Genomic DNA, 22,829 nt, shown 5'->3' on the forward strand with positions numbered 1-22,829 from the left:
CGGTAAGACCAACGTCCCTTCTAACATTTGTTTATATATAATTATAATATGTTCTATTATATTTCAGTATACATATTATTTTTTTCCCAATTTCTATTTTCTACTACTTTTTTTTAATACTTAATAAAATAACCACCATGTTAAAAAATATTCTATATCCATCATCTCTTGCCCTTTTTAGAATTTCAACTCTTATTAACTTTTTGGTGAATCTTTCCTGCTTCTCCTCAGGTATCATGTTTTATCATGATAAACATGTTTTATCATGTTTATTTAATCTAAGTAATTCCTCTGCCACACCATCTGTCTTGCTGTTGGATGTTAGAGTACCCATCCACAATTTCCCCATTGCTAGGAGATCTTTCTTTTTATTCTCTTTTCTCTTTTGAATTTTTTAAAAATATTCTATTTGTCCCTTGTTAGAGATTATTGCTATCTCTTCCATCTGTTTGTCTACTTGTATCATTTTTGGAATTATTGCCTACATTCTCTCCTCATATCTTTCTGATTTCTCCTCTATTTTCTAAGTTTTTTGTTCATTTTTTATTGTCATTTGCTGGGGGTTTTGTAATCTCACAGTATCTTGCATCAATTCCATCATCTCCCTATGATTCCTTGTTATATCTTCCTTAATACATTGAAACATCAATAATATTTGTTTATAGACTACATTTGTTTTCTGCTGCTGAGACATTTTGTGCTGATATACTACACTAATCACTGCTCAATATCCCACCAAAATTTCAATATCCCAATTGTCAAGAAACACCAAAAACACCAGTATTAATAAAATTTACACAGTCCTGGAACTGTTTCTCAAAATCCTCTAAATTATAGTCCTTAAAATTTTCCAATTTCACCCTCTTAGGTTTTCCAAGTTTTTAAGTCTAATTTTTCTTCTTTCTTCTTTCGCCTTTTAGAATGCTCTGTCAAATGATCTTAATAATTCAGATTGGCCCACCAAATTTCCCCAAATGTCTTTAGTCCACAAAGTTAGATATTCAGTTTCAAGGATGTTTCTTGTTAATTGTAATTCACCTTGCCTTAAAAATCTTCAAACAGCTCACTAATACTTCTAAGCAGACAAAACTCCAGTAGATATGAAACCAAAATAAAAGGGCCTTCCAAGTGTAGTTTACTTTTCACTATTTTCTTTCTTCTCCTCTTGTTATTCTTGTATTATCCAGTAATATCAAATTTTTTCTTTCCAAGGATATTCTCACAAAGCACTAATATAATATCATCTTTGACTAGTAGATGGCACCCCATTCTAAAATCCAGCTTAAAACACAGCAAAACCTGGGGGAAAATATAAGAAATAAAATGTGAAATTCCTTTGTACAAATTCTTCCAATAATCAAGCAATATTATCCACAAATTAAATCACTTTTCACGCTACTAACAGTTCCAGTCCAGTCGTTTTCATTTTAAAGCTTCACAGTCTTCCCTTGCCAGTTTGTTTCACTTTTAGGTCTGTAATCTTTCTCCATGTAATAAATAGCCGCTTTCTTAATGTTTGGGAGAATCTTTTTTTAAAGAATTTTTTTATTTGGGTTTAAGTCTCTAATATAGAAGGTGAAAATTGTGTCACCAAGTTTCAATCCACTGCCAACAAATCGCTCCAGCACAAATTCTTCTTGTCCCGGTTGTCACAGCTTTGGTCTAACCAAAATGGCTGCTGCCAATCAGGAGGATTTTCTTTGGATCAAACAAGGAAATAGTTTCCTCGCAATCTACAAAGCATTACTCCTTTCTTTACCATACCTCCAGGGTGGCTTTGGCCCCATAGGGTCTCCTGGCAAGCAGGTATCAGCTGAGTTTCGCGGTGCTGACGGAGCTCCGCTATCCCATAACGTCCTGGTGCAATGCCAACTGGTCAAATTCTTGCACAAGGAACTTCTTCATGTCTTTGGCAAGGTGGGTGCTGGCTGAATCCCAGACTAGCAGACCTCTTTGGCCACTTCGTAAAACAAATGGCAGCATTAACTCGACCCACTTCCTTATAACTCCATGTGTGCATCAGGCTTTTTCGGTTTCAGGAACATAAATCCCTGAAACATGTTCAGTCTTTTATTTCTTGCCCTTGGTGATGATTAGAGGTGGGACTTTGCTTCCATCAAGACAAATTGCCAAAGTGCAGGTAACGTGCATTTTTGTAATCAGTGGAGGGAATATAGATTGACATGGCACCACTCTGATCAATTGTTATTTGAGCTCCTCGGCCCATAAACACTGCAGTTTCATCCTTAGCGATCACGTTGGAGAGTTGGTATCTAGAAAAGTCAATGCCATCAACAAAGGACTTGAACGCAAGTGCACGTTTGGCAAGTTCAGCATCTTCCAGCTTGAACAGTTATGTTGATCTCCTTAGAGACTGTTCATATCGCTGAAGGAAGCCATCAGCCAGTGTTGAAATGCTTTGAATTCTTACAGGGGGATTTGTAACTGTGGTGCCATTGCAAGGGCAAATGCTTGGATATCAGCCCTGCGCACAACCAAAGCCTTTGCTCTCCTGTCACCAATCCATTCAGAGATGATGACTTCAAGTTCAGGAAATATTGGTTGCTGTCCTGATCCACACCTACGTTTCTTAGCATTTCCTTCGTGCATCTGTTGACTGAGGTTATTGTATTCTTCTCTCCATTTTCGGGCCATATGGAAATCCAACTTCTTTTTTAAAAAAATTTTATTGAAATTTATTTTAATACAATACAATACAATCAGTCAGACAGTATTATTTTTCTACACAAGTTAGATTGATTCTTCCTTTACATTTCATCGTTCCAAATTCCTATATGTATCTTAAAATTTGTATTAACTTTTATCTATTCTTTATTTGGTTATCAATCCACCTGTACCAATCATCCCACACAGTACAATATTCTGAGTCTTCTTTCTTGTTTAATTCTAATGTTAATTTGTTCATTTCGATACATTCTAGAACTTTCTGAATAATATGTTCCTCTGGTGGTGTATCTTTTCCTTTCCAATATTGGGCGTAGGCTATTGTTGCTGCAGTGAGTATATGTATAATTAAATATTTTCTTTTTTTCCGGTATTTCATCTTTAATATTCCCAGGAGAAATATTTCAGGTATCAATTCAATTTTTTCATTGGTTGATTCTTGTAGCCAATTTTGAATTTTTCTCCAATACCTCCAACTTCTTCTCTTTGCAGAAAGCTGTCAGATTCTTGCCCTGAGAATCCTGCATGATTCCTTTCTTGAATTCCACAGAGTAGCTCTTTCTTGTTGAACTCATCTTTTCTGGAGGTCAAAATAAAAGTCGCTTTATATCATTAAATCCATTAATCCATTAACCCAAAGACTTGGAGTGGTGGTTGGGATTTGGCATTGTGGTTGCCCAGGGGTGGTGGTTGGGATTTGCAATTTTTGCCTCATTTTACAATCTTTCCTGCCACTTGCCAAGTGAATCAATGCAGTTGTTAAGTCAATCTGGATTTTCCCATTGACATTGTCTGTCAGGAAGTCGCAAAAGGTGATCACAGGACCCTGAGCTACTGAATGTTGACCATGTGACAGCCTGGCAATGTTGCCATGAGCATCTGGTGAAAAACAGGCATAAGTCACTTTTGTTTCAGTGGGATATTTGGAAAGAGATTGCAGATATTTATTTATTTATTTATTTATTTATTTATTTATTTATTTATTTATTTATTTATTTATTTATTTATTTATTTATTTAGTATACCGCCCTTCTCCCAAGGGGACTCAGGGCGGTGAAATAAGTCTTCAGGGCCTTACGGAAGGTCCGGAGGTCCGGGATCAGTCATATTCCAGGATGTAGCTCATTCCACAGTTTTACTATTTAAAAAATAGAGCAAAATTTAATTTGAAGTTACAATTATCTTAAGCTATCTCCATTTTTACAATCTTTAAAAGAAAAATCTTAAAATCCAATTTAAAATGAAAGCTATTTTTAAAAATATATTTATCTACTCTGCTCTCTTTTATTTAATGCCTAACAGTTGGTTAAGGAGATGTTTGGACCTTTAAGAGATTTATATTTTCAATATTTAATAAGATGTCCTTATTTTATCAGGGATCATCATTACAGTTTCATTTTACCTTTTAAATTTTCTGTTTAGAAAATGTTTAATTGTTTTGTCTAGAAACAACCTGTGTCAAGGCATTCTTAATTCATCTTTCAGTCATAATTCAATTTATTTTTTTCTGCCAGACTGATCAAATTTATTATTATATTTCTCTCTTACTTCTACGGTGACTTATGTTCCAAAGACCAGGTTCCTTGAAGCCAATATTTTGCCTAGAAAGGCAACCTTAAATGTAGCATGAGAAATTGCAGAGATTTTTCAAAACTCTTGGCAACTATGTGTTTTCTTAATAGGTTATGGAAACACTGTACCTTATTTAAATCCTTTAGCCAAAGGATTTGGCTAAATACCCATAATATTTCAATGCCTAAGCTAGCTAAATACAGGCTGAATGGTATGACAATTTAATGGTTAGAAAGTGATACTCATCAATAGTCCCAAATAAAAATAAAGACTGAATGGACTGCCACAATTAAAACCTTAATACTTTGTATTATATGAAAGCTAAATAGAAATATAACTATATATTTTTTCTTTTCCATGAGTATGCTTTCTGGCCATATTCCTAGCAAATATATCCAAAGTTCTTCATATATCCAGTGACAAAATAATGTGAACAAAACTTCTTTTAGATATTCTCTGAGGTGTTCCTAAAATGGTACCTGCTCCGGGAGAACTTGAAGTAGTTTCTGTATAGGAAGGCCACATGGTGCATCAATTGCCTCTTTTTCCAAAATGCAGTTTCTGAATACCACCTTTTAGAAAGAGAAGCAGTTAATGCATTGCACAGGATTTTGTGGAGGTTGTCTTGCACCATTCTGGACACAGTCACCATTCTCGCGATCTCTCAGAAAGAAAACCTGAGAGATTGGATTGGAAAATCATTTTCTGAGAAATCATGCAAATGGCACCCACTCCAGAATGGCATAAGGTACCCTCTGTAGGAAGACCACATGTCACATTATTAGGTCACTCTTGGAAAGGTGGTTTTTGGAAGAGTTGAATGGAGCAGGCATGATAGCAGTAGAGAAGGTCTAAGGGTATGGGACTCAGCAGGGCAGCAAGCTATGTGAGGGGTGCCTTGAGCTAGGGGAGGACCAGTGCAGATGCTGCAGTGCAATCCTCCCAGGACTCCCCACCCCCACCCCCAAGACAGCCTGTGCTCTGTTTAATGACCCATGTAGTTGCTTAACAGTTGCAAAAGGGACACCAGAATTGTCTTTATGCAAGCACCTCATTTAACAACCACAATAACTTACAGTCATAATTCTGGGAGCAGTTGTGGCCATAAATCGAGGACTACCTGTACAAGATTCTTGTATAAATATAACATCAGCTATTTAAATATCTATATTTCATTCTATAATATCTATAATATCTCTCTTACATTCCAATTCAGTATTGTCAACCTAAGTATATAAAACGGTCAAATAGAATAGAATAAAATTAGGATCTATATAAAACAAACCTTCAAAAACAATGAATGTTAATGTTCCAAATATATATAGATTGGATCTGGGCATTTGTTCAGAACCATAGGCTACATCTGGCCCTTTGACTGTTGTTGCCTGGCCTTTGGCATGGGGAGAGCCAATGGCCCTCCACAATGGTCCAAGTTTTTCATATGGCCCTTTGGGAAAATTAATTGCTCACCCCTGACATAGAGAATATTGATGTTAGCAAATCTTGCTATATTGCAAGATAATATATTGGTATAGAAAATTAAGATATTATTAATTTAAAAGGTTGTAATTGAACACAAAAAATACAGAATGTATCTCCTCCACCATTGTAATTCAGGAAAAAACAACCCTATTACTTCCATAGAGAATTATTTCCCCACCTCAATCCCCTCCAATTTCTCTCTCCCTGTTAAAAAAAAAACAAGAAAGAAAGTTAACATTGGAGCAGGTACAGGAGTCCTCGACTTATGACCACAATTGAGCCCAAAATTTCTGTTGCTAAGTGAGACATTTGTTAAGTGAATTTTGCCCCATTTTACAACCTTTCTTGCCACAATTGTTAAGTGAATCACTCTGGCTGTTAAGTTAGTAACATGATTATTAAATGAATCTGGCTTCCTTAATGACTTTGCTTGTCAGAAGGTCGCAAAAATCTGATCACATGACCCCAGAACACTGCAACCATCATAAATATGAGTGTGAATTCAAAGCATTTGAATTTTGATCACATGACCATGGGGGATGCAACGCTCGTGTGAAAAACAATCATAAGTCACTTTGTTCAGAATCATTGTAATTCAGATGGTCATTAAACAAACTGTTGTAAATTGAGGACTACCTGTACTAATATTCTGCATAATTACTGAACCTTTTACAGAAAAGAGTCTAAAACAGCTAAAACAAGCAGCTGCAAACTAGTTATTTTCTCCTGTCCTATTTGATTTCTCCTGGAGCTTTGTAACTTGATTCGTTTTACCCCAATTTCCAGCATTGTAAGGAGACATTCAGTTCCATCCTAGTTTCTACAAGGCAAATGTGTGCTCAAGCTCAAGGACATTATTTTGGATTGTAAGCAAACTAGTCTTATTGTTTTGGGTTGATTTGTATCTGCATGTTTTTGAACTAATTAAACTTCCCCATTAGAGCGTCTATGGAGATTCTCAGTCATCCAGATCATGGTTGTCCTAAAGGAACTTTTTCAAGAGGCAACTTTGTCTTTGTTCATCTGCATTTAAAAGCAAAGGCCACTCTTTTGAAGACAGCAAACTCCACATTTTGGAGAGAGAAGACCACTGGTTTGAAAGAGGGGTCAAAGAGGCCATCTATGTCAAAATTGAACAGCCCTCTCTCAACAGAGGGGAAGGGATACAACATCATCTATTTCCAGTCTACAACACAGTCCTTTCAACAGTTCCAAGAAGGCTCCACACCCATTTGCACTACAGGTGACCCTGATGACACAGATAAACCTCCAGGTGGCCTCAACAACTCTAAAAGAATGCAAATAACCAGCTGTCTGCAAGGAGTTTAAATCCTTCCATTCTCCACCATCCAGGCAGTGCTGAAGAAGTTTCTTGGATGAGAAGCAAAACATCTTCAAAGAAAAAACAGAAAGCCCACTTGTCCCATGAAAAAAGCACCTTCAGGGTTCCCCATTAGAGTTTTCTGAATAACTTCTCAATAAAATGTTCTGAACATGATTCCTGGGTATGTACATATTGCTATGTAAATCAGTTCCTTTTAATAAGCTTGTGCAAATGTGAATCATTTCAAAATTTCAGGTAAAAATTGGAGTTTGAAAAAATGTTTTCCTTCATTGTTAAATAATTGAATTATAGTTAGAATTTCAGCATCTTTTTATTTATAAATTAAACTTTACATTGTTCTATTTTGCATAAATAAATCAGTAAACACATCCATGCTATTTTCTTGATATTGGATGATTTGCCATTGCCTTCTTACAGGACGATTTTTAATCATGATTTTCTAGTCTAATTTGTTTTTAAATATAATCTCATGAATCAGAGTCCGTAGAAGTCATCATCTAAATATCAACCAGACCTAATCATGTTTGGCTTCTGAGCCCACATAAGGTCCAAATATTCTACTTAAACTCAAGTCCTTTTCTCTCCCTCTCCTGTGTTTCCAGTCTTAGTTTCTCAGGTGTCCTTATGCTAAAAGGTCCCACACATACCTGATGAGGACCTCTTAAGTAATTGAAACCTGAAGCACCATAAAGACACAAGCCTGGTAAGGCTTGTGTCTTTCTCAGCCAATGAAAGAACAGTCCTGATCTGGATTAGCCTCGTAATTGAGCCAATGTTCATAACATTGATGTATACTTAATACAAGATCAGCTACCTTATTATGGCACTTACTCAGCTCTCCTTTTCTCTGTCTTGCAGTGGGTGGTTTGTCCTTGGCAGCTGTTTATTAGCTGTCAGTCTGTCAGTGGCATTTTACTGCATCTTATACCTCGAATGGTATCATGGAATTGCAGACTATGAAACTAGCTATCCCACTCTTGTTCCCATCACAACTGCTAGCTTTATTGCTGCAGCAGTTTGGTAAGTTGACCATTCATAGAATAAACTGACATTAATGTTGACACTTGACTTAAAAGTAACTGTTAAAACATTTGTGAGAGGAGACAATAAGATCATTTTTTGTAATATTGTTCCATCATGTTAGCTTTAGCTCTCTTGAAGCAATTTTTAATGCTTGTGTAACATTTAACATGTTTAATTTAGTTCAGGGTATTTCAGAACCATTTATTTAGCTTCACCATGTTTTGTTGAGGCTTTTGGTCTTGATGAAGCTCCAGATTTGTTAAAGAATGATTTGGGGCCTTCTAAGTGAGTAATTTAGATAAAAGGATTAAAATTGGTATAGAGAAAAACACATTTCCAGCAAAGTAATATATTTTATTATTACATTTATATCTCACTGCAATCAACCTACTCTCAATGGTTAACACAACATAGAAAAAAACAGTTAAAAATCCCTAATAGGAATAAAATCAGCATAAAATCAAAACAATATAATAATATAATATAATTTAAGAATAAAGTAACTCAAAGAACCAGAGATGGATCTAATATCATCACCCTCCAGAATTTACTGTTTTCAGCAACTTTTTAAATGCAGTTGGGAAGGGATTATACCGATTTCCACATGGAAGCTATTCCACAGAGCCACAGTTGCCACCACGAAGCTACCCCTCCTAACCAAACCTCCCTACAGTGTGGCACTAGGAGCAGTTTCTCTCTAGATGGCTCAATAGGTTGGCTAGCTCTTATGGGTAGCAAGCCATAATGGTCTTTGGGTTAAAGTCAGCATTTTAAATTGCACCTTTAAACTAATTCCAGTGGATTGAACATAGAATAATTTTTCTTTGTCCACTACTATTCTAGGTGTTTCTGTTGCTTCACTTCTCATGGCTCTGCACAAGCTGCCAGGTTCAGTCAGCAGAATGAGGCTGTTCAGAAGCAGTCTTGTTCCTCACCTGACTCACCTGGGGCATTTCCCAGGAGCCCTCTGGAAGCCATACAAGTCCATGAGGCATCCATGGATATTCATGGCAATTCATCCATATTCCATATAGCTTTTTTCTGTAATAAAATATTTTAATGTATGACATATTGCCATATTGGCATTGCTTCCAAAGTGTTTAATTAAAGGGGTACTTGATTCACTCTTTTTATTAAAAATAAAAAGTGACTTTGTATTGTCCAATTGCAATTACATTGCATTGGTTCATTGTACATGAAATAGACAGGTGAGGGAAGAATACAGATTTGTCCATTGTTTTGAAAGTGGGCCATTTTATACTGTAACAGGATTCACCCTAGGTAAAAGATAGGTGTAATTAAATTGCATTTTCCCTTGTTTCATAATAGTATTGCTGTGAAATAGACTAGACTGGTTATATATATTTTTCTTCCTAGCATTTTCTGGCAAATGCAAGGTCCACTTTTTTCAGATCAACTGATTGTTGCTCCATTAGTTGTGATAGGAATTGCCCAAGCCTGAGGTCATGGGCTAAGAGGGAAGGACTAGCCCAAAGTCACCCAGCTTTGCTTTCATGCCTCAGTCTTACAAACAGAATTCACAGTCTTCTGGTTTCTAGCCTGGTGCCTTAATTCCTAGACCAAACTGGCTTTCAACTAGATTGATTATAAATAACCTAGGAAAAAGGGCTAGTTTTAAATCATTGATTTAAATTAGATGCTAATTTATCTTACATATATTTCTTAAATACCAGCAGGGGTGTCAAACTCGCATTGTCACATTGTTGTCATGTGACATATCATGACTTTTCCCCCCTTTGCTAAACCAGGGGTGGGCATGGGCAGCACGTGATGCATCCAGTCTACGGGCCGTGAGTTTGACACCCTTGGCCTAACACTTGATTTAAGTTGCCTGCAACTGTGTGTAGGCATCACCACATACCTACACTGGAAAGGGGTTGATGGGTAAGCATAGGTTGCAGATGGCTGCAGAAGGGCCCATGCACACACTTCCAAAGTCCCTGTTGCGCATTCTATGGAGGTGCATGTCCTTGCATGCTGATTGGTTGATCCTACTTCCTGTTCTGTGCCTTATTGTTTGATCATCTCCTAGCCAGAATGTTATTATATGGAGAAATATAAATGCAACACCTGTTCAATCATCCCCAAATGACAAATGCGTACATTCCTGACATGCAGTGACAGAGAATTCTAATCTAACCTTAATTCCTTGATGTATCTTAAGAAGTAACATTTTAATCTACAGATTTATATTATCATAAAAACAAAGTTTATGAATTGCTAGCTATTTCCAGAGTGCACACACATATATATCATTTACAGATAGTTCTTGCTTACCAACTGTTCATTTAGTGACCAGTCGTAGCTACAATGGGTCTTCATAGCTGTAGCCATTGTAGCATCCCTTTGGTCAGTCATGTAATCTCAATTTGGCCACTTGGCAACCATATTGCACTATGACAGTTGCAGTATCCTGTGATCATGTGATCACAATTTGCGAGTTTCAGAGATGCTTCCACAAGTAAAATCAATGGAGAAGCCAGCAGTATAAATTGTAGTCATGTGATGTGTTTACCAAACCATGGCAATTCATTTAATTATCCTGACAACTGATGTTGTAAGTCATCACAGTCATGTGATGTACTTGATGACTGTGACCTTTAGTGATAGAGTTGCCAGTCCCTATTACAGTCAGTGAGGACAACCTGTATTTATCATGGTTCTTTTTATAATTATGAATTATTTAAATTTAGAATATTATCTAGAGAAAAAGGTAAGAGACTTAGCGAGAGTAAAAACAAAGATACTTGTGTTTCCGTGTGTGAACATATATTTATTTATGAATAGATTACTAGAAGACGTTTCAAGATGAATGAAAGAAACTTTTAAAGTAATAGATTAAACATAAATATGATAAACTACACGTAAAATTGCTAATATTAAACTAAAATTGATTCTTTTTTTTTTCATTCCCAGTTTTAACATTTCCTTATGGCCTGTGTGGTCATTTCTGACTCCTCCGGTGCTCTTCATCCAGTTTATGGGTATAGTCATGCTTGTGTCCCTTTTGGGCTAGACCTTGCAGGTAAGACTGGGTGCTTAACTCTGTTTCTCTGGATAACCAAATCTCTTCATTTTCATACAATTATAGACTTGGAACTTCTAAGGCTGACCAAAGCAAAATGAAATGGAACTGTTACTTTTTGTGGTTTGGAAGGTGTTTTTTGTGGAACTGTGTTATGCTTTTTGGCAGTTGCATCACTCAGTCTGAAGTACTATCAGCACCAAAGCTCCTGATAGATGATTGATCTTAGCTGAACTTGAAAAACTTAAGCAGAATTTAGCCTTACTGCTACCTGAATAAGACACTATCAGGAAATCCAGGCATATTGAGTTGACTCAGATATTTTAAAAAAGAGATATCCCATCTACCTATTTTCTGTTTTCTGAGCAATAGACTTCCTTTTTCTATCTTCTATTCATCTTTTCCATACCTATTCAGTTTTATATCATCTGCAGATCTAATTGTCATTCCTACCATTTCATTTAATATTGAGTACTTGAAAATTACTTTCTCTCTCACTGTTACATTGTCCAGACAGTATTTCTTTGCTTATCAGAATGTCCTCAAGTATTTCATCAAATGCTTGGTGATTTCAAAATTCAGAAGCTCCATTTGCATAGTAATCTGTGGAAGAATTACCTGACGAGAATAAATGAGAGATGGCTATTTTGTTAATATGCTAACTCATGCTGATTTCTTTTCATTGTTGCATTGTTTTTATAATCTCTTGGCTGAAATCCCTCATATTTTGTTTTAGGTTCTTTCTACTCTTGATGTCAGAGTGAATGGTCTGGATTTAATCATTCTCCCCATTTTGAAGTTTGGGGCAATACCTGCTCTCTGCAGGTATTCACTTCAGAGAGAATAAATAAAGGATCAGCAAGACCATCATCAAATTTTTTCAATACTGTAGAAGGGAAGATTTAATTAGAAGTATATAAAGATTATCTGGCCATGTCTCCTTCATTTTCAAACTTCATTTTCGTTCCTCATTCTGTTCTTCACCATTTCTTGTTGAGCAACACTGAACCATTTGCATTCTAAAAAAGATAACCAAAAGCTGTGTTTAAACAAAATGCAATTCATTTGTTTGAAGGCTGAACTGCCAGCTGGCAGGATTTGAAGATCAAAGCTGCAGGTAATAAAGTTTGGACAGTCTAAAATCTTACCTTCACTGAGCAAAGCATTTGAACTAAAATATTGTTTTGAAATTAAATATCATGTCATATTCTCTGAAGTGCTTTTAATGTTTCAAGATACTTACATCATATTGATTGTTGACATACCCGTGTTTCCCCAAAAATAAGACCGGGTCTTATTTTCTTTGGGGCCCCAAAATAAGCACTAGGGCTTATTTTTTGGGGTGTCTTATCCCCCCTCCCCCGTGTACGGGTGCCCACTTCTGTTTGCTCACAGCAGGGCAGGAGGCCACACAGCACGCCAGGCTCTTAAGTAGGGTTTATTTCGGGGGCAGGGCTTATATTAGGCGTACACATAAAAATCACACTAAGGCTTATTTTCTATTTTCTTATCTATATGTATTAGTACCTCTTTAAAAAGGCGTTAGTAAGACCAGACTTAGAATACTGAATCCAGTTTTGGTCACCATATTATACAAAAGGTGTAGTGATTCTGGAAAGAGTGCAGAAAAGAGCAGCAATGATGATTAGGGGGCTGGAGGCTAAAACATATGAAGAACGGTTGCAGGAATTGGATTTGCAGGACAAGGATAACAGTGTTCCAATATTGCTTAGCACATTGTAAGCTGCCCTGAGTCTCCAGAGAAGGGCGGCATATAAATCAAATAAAAATAAAATAAAAATAAATTTGAGGAGCTGCCATAAAGAAGAGGGGAGTCAACCTATTTTCCAAAGTACCAGAATATAAAACAAGAAATGAGGAAACTAACAAAGGAGAGAAGCAAACTAGAAATATAAGGAGAAATTTCCTGACAGAACAATTAACCAGTGGAGCGCCCTTGCCTTCAGAAGTTATGGGTGCTCCATCACTGAGGCTTTTAAGAAGAGACTGGACATCCATTTGTCTGGAATGGTATAGGGTCTCCTGCTTGAGCTGTGGGTTGGATTAGAAGACCTCCAAGGTCCCTTCCAACTCTGTTATTCTGTATAACAGCATGTTACAAGAGGCAACTGAAGATAAGTCTTAAAAGGTATAGACAAAACCGTGCAAGATTTTCGTGGCCAAAACAAAAATTTTTATTTTCTTTTTTTTTAAATACTCTTTATTAGACACATTTCAACATTTCCACCACATTTCCACATTTTACAGCCTTCAGTATTGGTATCATTTCTATACATAGTTTTCAATTTATAGATTACCATTCTATATATTATATAATTATTTAAAAATTTAATTATACGATAATTATGTACATAATGCCTTTTACTTTTAAATTGTAGCGATATTTACAGATAGAGTGGGGCAAAAAAGTATTTAGTCAGCCACCAATTGTGCAAGTTCTCCCACTTAAAAAGATGAGAGAGGCCTGTAATTGTCATCATAGGTAGACCTCAACTATGAGAGACAAAATGAGAAAACAAATCCAGACAATCACATTGTCTGATTTGGAAAGAATTTATTTGCAAATTATGGTGGAAAATAAGTATTTGGTCACCTACAAGCAAGCAAGATTTCTGGCTCTCACAAACCTGTAACTTCTTCTTTAAGAGGCTCCTCTGTCCTCCACTCACTACCTGTATTAATGGCACCTGTTGAACTTGTTATCAGTATAAAAGACACCTGTCCACAACCTCAAACAGTCACACTCCAAACTCCACTATGGTGAAGACCAAAGAGCTGTCGAAGGACACCAGAAACAAAATTGTAGACCTGCACCAGGCTGGGAAGACTGAATCTGCAATAGGCAAGCAGCTTGTTGTGAAGAAATCAACTGTGGGAGCAATAATTAGAAAATGGAAAATGGTGAGCAAAAATCCCAGAACCACATGGGGGGACCTAGTGAATGACCTGCAGAGAACTGGGACCAACGTAACAACGACTACCATCAGTAACACACTACGCCGTCAGGGACTCAGATCCTGCAGTGCCAGACGTGTCCCCCTGCTTAAGCCAGTACATGTCCGGGCCTGTCTGAAGTTTGCTAGAGAGCATTTGGATGATTCAGAAGAGGATTGGGAGAATGTCATATGGTCAGATGAAACCAAAGTAGAACTGTTTGGTAGAAACACAACTTGTCATGTTTGGAGGAGAGAGAATGCTGAGTTGCATCCAAAGAATACCATACCTACGGTGAAGCATGGGGGTGGCAACATCATGCTTTGGGGCTGTTTCTCTGCAAAGGGACCAGGACGACTGATCTGTGTACAGGAAAGAATGAATGGGGCCATGTATCATGAGATTTTGAGTGCAAACCTCCTTCCATCAGCAAGGGCATTGAAGATGAAACGTGGCTGGGTCTTTCAGCATGACAATGATCCCAAACACACTGCCCGGGCAACGAAGGAGTGGCTTCATAAGAAGCATTTCAAGGTCCTGGAGTGGCCTAGCCAGTCTCCAGATCTCAACCCCATAGAAAATCTTTGGAGGGAGTTGAAAGTCCATGTTGCCCAGCAACAGCCCCAAAACATCACTGCTCTAGAGGAGATCTGCATGGAGGAATGGGCCAACATACCAGCAACAGTGTGTGCCAACCTTGTGAAGACTTACAGAAAACGTTTGACCTCTGTCATTGCCAACAAAGGATATATAACAAAGTATTGAGATGAACTTTTGATATTGACCAAATACTTATTTTCCACCATAATTTGCAAATAAATTCTTTCCAAATCAGACAATGTGATTGTCTGGATTTGTTTTCTCATTTTGTCTCTCATAGTTGAGGTCTACCTATGATGACAATTACAGGCCTCTCTCATCTTTTTAAGTGGGAGAACTTGCACAATTGGTGGCTGACTAAATACTTTTTTGCCCCACTGTATATAGTATATTTCCCAGTTTAATATGACTCTTAGGTGGTCTTTATGTAAGAACTTTACCTCTATTTTCTAGCCAATTGTACTAAATCTTATAGTATTCTGTTTCTTCTCTATCTTTTAGTTCCATAGTTAACCTATCCATCTCTGCGCAATCAAGTCCATCTCTTGCCCTCTTATAGACTTAACCTCTAGTTGTTTTCCTTGCAAACCTCGCATGGACTTCTCTTGGCAGTTTATGTCAACGTGCATAGTTGGTATGAATTCTATAGATCTCATCTATGTCATTTTGACTCTCGTTTACTTTTCTGCAGAATGTCAGCTAACAGTTCTGCCATGAGATTTAATAAATCTTCCTCCTTGTTTTCTACTACATTTTGGAATCTCAGAAAAAATGCTGATTTCTCCATTTCCAAGTGGACTATTGCCTCCTCCAGGTCCCTATTTGCTGCCCTCCATTTTTGTTCCGTTGTTTCTAATTTCTTTTCTGTTTGTTCTGTTCTGGCTTCCACTGTCTTTATTTTCTGTTCATTTCTGGCTATCGCCTCCTGTATTGTTCCTATTCTATCATCCAATTTACGGATGTTTCCTTTCACCTCTCCCATCTTGCTCTTTATTTCTTCCATGATTTTTTATTATTGACTCCTGCGTTTTCATCATCGTTTCTTGGATCATGAGGGTCGACTGCACATTATGCAGACTCAATGTAGAACCTGATTTCTCGCAGCCTAACATATTTTCTATTGAGCATTGTCCCGATGGGGAGGCTATTGTTGGTATTATTTTTTCCCAGTTTTCGTAGCAATCTAAAATCTAATCACACCTTATCAATATAGATATTAAAAAGGTTATACAAGTTGTATAAATGTATTAAGTTAAATATAGATTGTTAATCGTTTATAAATTCATACCAGAGAGGATAAAAATCAATGATTTTTTTAAAAAAATCAAAAAAATCAGATTTTTTTTATTTAAATTGGATTTTTTTGATTTAAATCGGATTTTTTTAAATAAAATGCTTTTTGAGGAAAATATATTACCATCCAAAGGTTATTCCATCATGAAATAAAGATTAGTTTTTTAATTATGTAGAATAAGGCTGTATATGTTTAATTTTTTTGGTAAATAAATTCCAGATTATGAACAAAGAAGAAGATGAAGATGACGAGTGAGCTTCAGAGGACAGTATTTAAGTTTTTCATGTGTAGGCTGGGCTGACAGTCTAAGTTTCTTAAAATACATATATATTGTTTAGCCAAATTAGTTAACAAACATGGATGTTTGTTTAAGCAAATAACATATGCTGTAATGTTATTGTTTCAGTTGAATAAATCTATTTAAATTGTTATTATTAAGGTAATGATTATTTTTCTCCTTCCTAAGTACAACAGAAAAGTTGTCCAAATATGAATGATTAACCTATTAAACTGGGGATAAAAAAACTAATATGAAAAGTTGTTATTCTAAAAATCTTCATCTACTTGCATATTAAAGTTATACCAGCAAGAATTAGTCTTTATGTAGAAAACTATGATTTAAATCAAGCCTTACTGACTAGTGATTTAAATCGTGATTTAAATCAGTTTGGTTTAAATCAAATCCACCCTGATTCATACACTACTGCACAGCCTACTTGTAAGTGTTTATAAGGTACTATGTATTATTCTCTTTTAAATTAATTATTTGTAATATATATATATATATATATATATATATATATATAGAGAGAGAGAGAGAGAGAGAGAGAGAGAGAGAGAGTTCTAAACCTAGCTTCTATACAGACATTTATACATATATAAATATGGGAGTAAATAGCATAGATACAGAAAAGGTATAGGATTGTATCTGATTTATATTTTTACTGTTAATAGGTAAAGTCTGTTGTCCCGGTTTTGTGGAGTGGTTACTTTTGGTATTATTATTGCATCAGCTGTTCTTCGTCTCTTTATTTCTTTTTTTTTTCTTTTTTTCTTTTTAATTTTAAAAAATAAACTTTATTAAACATATAAAAACAAAATAATACACCATATATATACAAAACACATCTATATCAATATAAACAACTCTACCTAAAAAGAAACAGTGACTTTAGTCACATATCTGTTATCTTGTTGACTGTGCTTTTTTTTTTTTGTTGTTATTCAGAATTTTGCATTTGCTCTCATTTCTTCTAATTATCCAGTCATACCATTTATCCCATACTATACAATATTTTGAGTCTGCCTTATCTTTCAATGTGAATGTTAATTTATCCATTCCCACACAATTATAGATTTTTTGAATTATTAGTTGGTCTGTTGGCAGTTGATCAGTTTTCCAAAATTGAGCTAACGCCAATCTGGCTGCAGTGATTATATGTAGTATTAAATATTTTATTTCTTTCTTGTAATTTTCTTTAATCATCCCTAATAAAAAAAATTCTGGTTTAAGTTCTATTTTTTCCGATGTTATTTCTATCAGCCAAATCCTTATTTTTTCCCAATACTTCCTAATTTTTGGGCAAAGCCACCAGACATGGAAAAAAGTGCCCTGTGCCTGCTTGCATTTCCAACAAGTTGGACTTAAGTTTGGATACATTTTCGCTACCCTCGAAGGGGCCAGATGCCATCTATACCACATTTTATACTGATTCTCTTTATAAACCACTGATTTTGTCATAATATAATTATTTTCCCACACTCTTTCCCAGTCCTCCAGTTCTATGTTATGTCCGATGTTTCTTGCCCATGCTATCATTTGTCCCTTTACTAATTCTTCTGCCAAATCGAATTCCAATAAATATTTATAAATTTTTGAGATTAATTTTTCCTCCGGGGCTTCTAAAAGTTTATCTAACCGATTTGGTTTTAATTAAATTCCTCCTTCCTCTTGATCTTTTTTGTATCTTGTTTTTTTTGTAAATAGGGCCACCAGTCTATCCAAATTCCTTGCTCTCCGAGTTCTTCTTGTGTTTTTAATATTCCCTGGGGATCTAGTATTTCATTATATCTTACCATTTTTTGAGTTGCCATGGTATTGGGGTGTGTCATCGCCTCCATTGTGGATAACCATCCAGGAACTTTCATATAGTGTTTGTTTTTAATTTCTTGCCATATATGAATTAAAGAATCTCTTAAAATATGGTTACAAAAATACCTATGTGTTTTGTTCCTGGTGTTCCATAAGAAGGCATGCCACCCCATCATCAAATCGTGTCCCTCCAAGGTTAACAATCTTTGATATTTTAAATTCACCCATTCCCTAATCCATGTCAAGCTCATTGCTTTATAGTATGTTTCCCATGCTGGTAATCCAAATCTACCTCTGGTCCTATCATCCGGCAGTATACTTAATTTGATTCTTGCTTTTTTTCCTTCCCATACAAATTTTGTGGTTATTTTATTCAGATTTCCAAAAAATATTTTGTCCAATTTTACTGGAATTGTTTGAAATAAATAAAGGCGCCTCGGCAGCATGTTCATTTTTATCGCTGCTGTTCTCCCTAATGATAATTTCAGTTTTCCCCATTTTTCTAACTCCTCTTTTATTTTTTGAACTAAAGTTACATAATTATTCTCCTTTATGGTTGCGCATCTGGATGTTAAATATATACCTAAATATTTCACTTTTTTTACTACCTGTAATCATAATTCTTTAATTAATTCCTCATTTTGTTTTCCTGTTATATTTTTCGTTAACATTTTGGTCTTATCTTTATTAAATTTTAAACCAGCTACCTTCCCAAATTCCTCTATCTCTTTTATCAATATTGGACCTGGTTCTTCTGGTTCTTCTATGAAGAATACAAGGTCATCCGCAAATGCTTGGGCCTTGTATTCCTCTTGTTTTACTTTTAATCCTTTTATCTTTTTGTTTGCTCTGATTTTTATCAATAGATTTTCCAATGTCAAAATAAAAAGTAATGGTGAAAATGGGCATCCCTGCCATACTCCTTTCTTTATTTCAAAAAATTTAGTAAAGTCTCCATTTATCATTATACTTGCTTTTTGTTTTGTGTATATAGAGGCAATTATGTTTTCAAATCTTTCCCCAAATTTTATATTTTTTAATTGTTGTAACATAAATTGCCAATTGACCTGATCAAAAGCTTTTTGTGCATCCAGAAAGACCAGAGCTACCTGCCTCTCTGGATGTACCTTATAATATTCTAATACATTAATTACTGTTCTTATATTATTTTTTATTTGTCTTGTTGGTAAGAACCCATTCTGATCTGAGTGTATCCTACAATTCAATTTTTTTTTCATCCTATTTGCCATTATATTCATAAAAAATTTGTAATCAGTATTTAATAAAGAGATTGGTCTATAATTTTTTATTTGTGTTATATCTGTTCCTTCTTTCATTATCAACAAAATATATGCTTCTCTCCATGAGTCTGGTAACTTTGCCTCTATTAATGCCTCATTGCATGTTTCTAATAATATCCCATCCAATATTTCTCCTAGTCCTTTATAAATTCACTTGGTAGTCCATCAGTCCCTGGAGTTTTATTATTTTTTTGTTTTTTGATCGCTTCTCTTAGCTCTTCTATCGTGATATCTCTATTTAATATCTCATTTTCTTCTTCTGTTAAGATCGACATTCCCTCTCCACTTGTTCATAGAGTTTTTGAAAAAACTGATACGCTATTTCTTTTTTCTTTTCTAAACTGTATTGCATTTTACCCCTTTTATCCTGTAATTGCTGAATTATTTTTTTCTCTTTTTCTTTTCTTAATCTGTAAGCAAGCCACCTCCCTGGTTTATTCACATGTTCAAAATAATTCTGTTTTATAAATTTCAATGCCTTTGCATAATTTTCCTGTTCCAATATATTCAATTTATGTTTAGCTACTATCCATTTACCTTTCATTTGCTCATCCCTCGGTTTGTCTTGTAATTTTTCTTCCCAATTTTTGATCTCTTCCTGCACATTATTACATTCTTTTTCCCTTTCCTTTTTTCGTTTTGCATTGTAAGCTATTGTTAATCCTCTTGCATATGCTTTTATTGTATCCCACAGGTTCTGAAGAGAGATGTGGTCTTTTGTATTATCTCTAAAAAATAATTCTAATTCTTTTTTCATTTGCTCTATATATTCCTTTTCCTTCAGTGTCTGTGGACTCAACATCCATCTACCCTTTTTTCTTTGTTGTCCTTTCCATATCAACATTACAGGGTTATGATCTGCCCAGTTATTTGCCATTATTTCCACTGTTTCTATTTCTTGTATAAGTGTCTTGGTTACCCAAACCATGTCTATTCTGGACCAAGACTTATGGGGGTTGGAATAGTATGTGTATTTCTTTACCTCGGGATTATAAAATCTCCAACCATCTATTAAATTCAATTCTTCTACTAAATCCATAAAAGTTCTAGGAAATACATTTTTCTTTTTTTTATTACTCTGATCACTGCTATAATCCTTTTTTACATCTAAATTGCGTTGAAATCGCCAATCAAACATATATTCTCTATTTTTTCTTCTATTATCTTTTCATGTATTTTTTTGTAAAATTATAATTGTCCACTATTCGGCGCATCGATGACCACCAATAAAATGCTTTTATATTTAAATTTTACCTCTATCATAAATATTCTTCCTGCTGAATCTGCATATCTCAACTTACACTCTATTCCTTCTCTAATGTACACCACTATTCCTCTTTTCTTTTCTTCCGCTAGTGTTACAAATGATTCTCCTAATTTTTTACATAGTATTTTTCATCCTGTTTTCTTATGTGTACCTCTTGAAGGCACACAATATCCATTTTTTGTTTTATCACTTTTCTAAAAATTTGATGTCTTTTAGCCAGAGAATTGAGACCATTTACATTTAATGATAAGATTTTAAAATTTTGTTCCATTCCTTTCTGGTTCTATTATGCAATATTTCCTATTACTTCTTGTCCTTTCTCTTAGCTCTTGTTTTCACTCCTTCCTCTTGAAGTTCCCCTTCTTCCTCTTTATCTCCTTCCTCTAGTAGTTTTTCTCGCTCTTCCTGTTTTTGTGTCCCTTTGGTCCTCCATTCTGACTCCTCTCTGTTACTATTTGCTCCTTCTATGCCCATCACTTGGTCATGCAGGTTCTGTGCTCTGTGCTGTTAATCCACTTTAATTTTTTTTCCTTGCCACAACACCACCATTCCTTCCGGTATTATCCATCTAAATGGTATATACCATTTATTTAGTAATGTGGCTAGGAACCAATATTCTTTTCTCAGTTCTCTAATTTTCTTAGGGACTTGTTTTAACGTAATTATTTCTTTGCCTTTATAGAACATAGGTTCATTTTTTGTTATTTTATAAACAATGTCTCTTACTTTTCTTTGCACAAATCTTACATGGACCTCTTTTGGTAATTTATATTGTCTGGCATAGTTCGTGTGGACCCTATAGACCTCGTCCAGCTCGTTTATTATTTCATCTTTATCCCGTTGGAGGGCCTCCACAATCACTTCTGCCATCACAAATGTTAAATCCTTCTCTCTATCTTCGACCACATTCTGAAATCGCAAATAGAATGCAGCCCTCTTCATCTCCAGATGTGCCACTGTGTTTTCCAGTTCTTTATTTAGTCCCATCATTTTCTGGTCCAATGAGTCCAATTTTTCTTCTGTCTGTTCTGTTCTCTTCTCTATAGCTATTATTCTTTGATCATTTTTTTGTATAATTTGTTTATTGCATCCATCTTTTCATCTATTTTTTGGATGTCACTTTTTACTTCTCTTTTAATCTCATCCATATCCCTCCTTGTTTCTTCATGGTTCTTTGTCATACATTCCTGCATTTTTATCATAATCTCTTGAATTGTTACAAGTGTAGCCTGCATGGTTGGCATGCTTAAAGTGGGAGGTTGTTTTTCTGATGGGAACATTCCTTCTATTGTTTTCTGTGCTGCGGGGGAAGCCGATGATCCGATTAATGTCGAAGTAGTTTTCTTTCCCATTTTCACAGTGGTTGTGGTGGTGCTAGTCATTTCCTTTAATATTCTATGCTGTTCCCCTAAAATCCTATCTCTCTTCTCCCAAATCACCATCCACTTTACTATTCAACTTTTTTTTCCTTCCCTCCCTTCTCTATCCTCTTTATATAATATAATACTAACTTGATTAATACAATTCTATTAAGAAGGAAAATTCATAAATACCTTAATAATCTGGATTATTAAAATTCTTATATACTTACTAATTAATCAATTAAGTAGGTCTAATATTAACTTTAAATATTTGCTTTAAATAATCAATAAGCTATTAAAAGGAAGCGGTAAAGAAGGGAGAGAAAGCAAAAATAGAAAAAAGAGAAAAGGTAAAACGACAAGTAGTTGATAATAATTTGCTATTAATTAATTATAAGTACAAAAATTCCTCTATAAATAAATAAATATATCAATATATAAGTTGTATATAAATGTTCACAGTATTTCCGTTCTTGTGTGTTTTAAAGTTCAAATATAATTCAAATATATCCTTTCTTTTACAATTTTAGTTTTCACTCAGATATAATCAAAATGGCGATCTCTAATCTGCACTGTCACTCTTATGCGTCCTTTACTTTTTGCCAATCCACATTTCTTCTTCCATTAGAGCAGCTAAAATAGGGATAGAAATAGAACCTCGTATTCAGTTCACTTCTCTTTCCCAGCTTCCTGGAACACTCGCTTTCCTTGATCTTCTCCTATTCCACTCCTCTGGTGTTCTTCTACCGGTCTGAGATTTGCCCTCTTCACTTTTGCTCTCCTCGTTGTTTGCCCCCCGTTTGTGC

General features: G+C 35.2%; 1 protein-coding gene across 3 annotated transcripts in view; it reads left to right on the plus strand.

Annotated features, from left to right (window-relative positions):
• TMEM128 (transmembrane protein 128) overlaps positions 1 to 22,829 on the plus strand; it is a 67,344-nt gene that overhangs the window by 41,588 nt on the left and 2,927 nt on the right. The window contains exons 3-5 of one of the 3 annotated variants that reach the window (XM_070948298.1): positions 7,943 to 8,104; positions 11,045 to 11,153; positions 16,222 to 16,363. In XM_070948298.1, coding sequence (XP_070804399.1) covers positions 7,943 to 8,104; positions 11,045 to 11,144 — 262 coding nt within the window. In that variant the 3' untranslated portion in view covers positions 11,145 to 11,153; positions 16,222 to 16,363. Of the gene's footprint in view, positions 1 to 7,942; positions 8,105 to 11,044; positions 11,154 to 11,889; positions 12,371 to 16,221; positions 16,364 to 22,829 lie in introns of those variants that run through there. The other 2 variants (XM_070948299.1, XM_070948300.1) reach the window with 2 other exon arrangements.

Source organism: Pituophis catenifer, unplaced genomic scaffold (genome assembly GCF_029215685.1).
Source record: "Pituophis catenifer annectens isolate HBS135680 unplaced genomic scaffold, rPitCat1.0.hap2 SCAF_8, whole genome shotgun sequence".
Lineage (NCBI taxonomy): Eukaryota > Metazoa > Chordata > Lepidosauria > Squamata > Colubridae > Pituophis > Pituophis catenifer.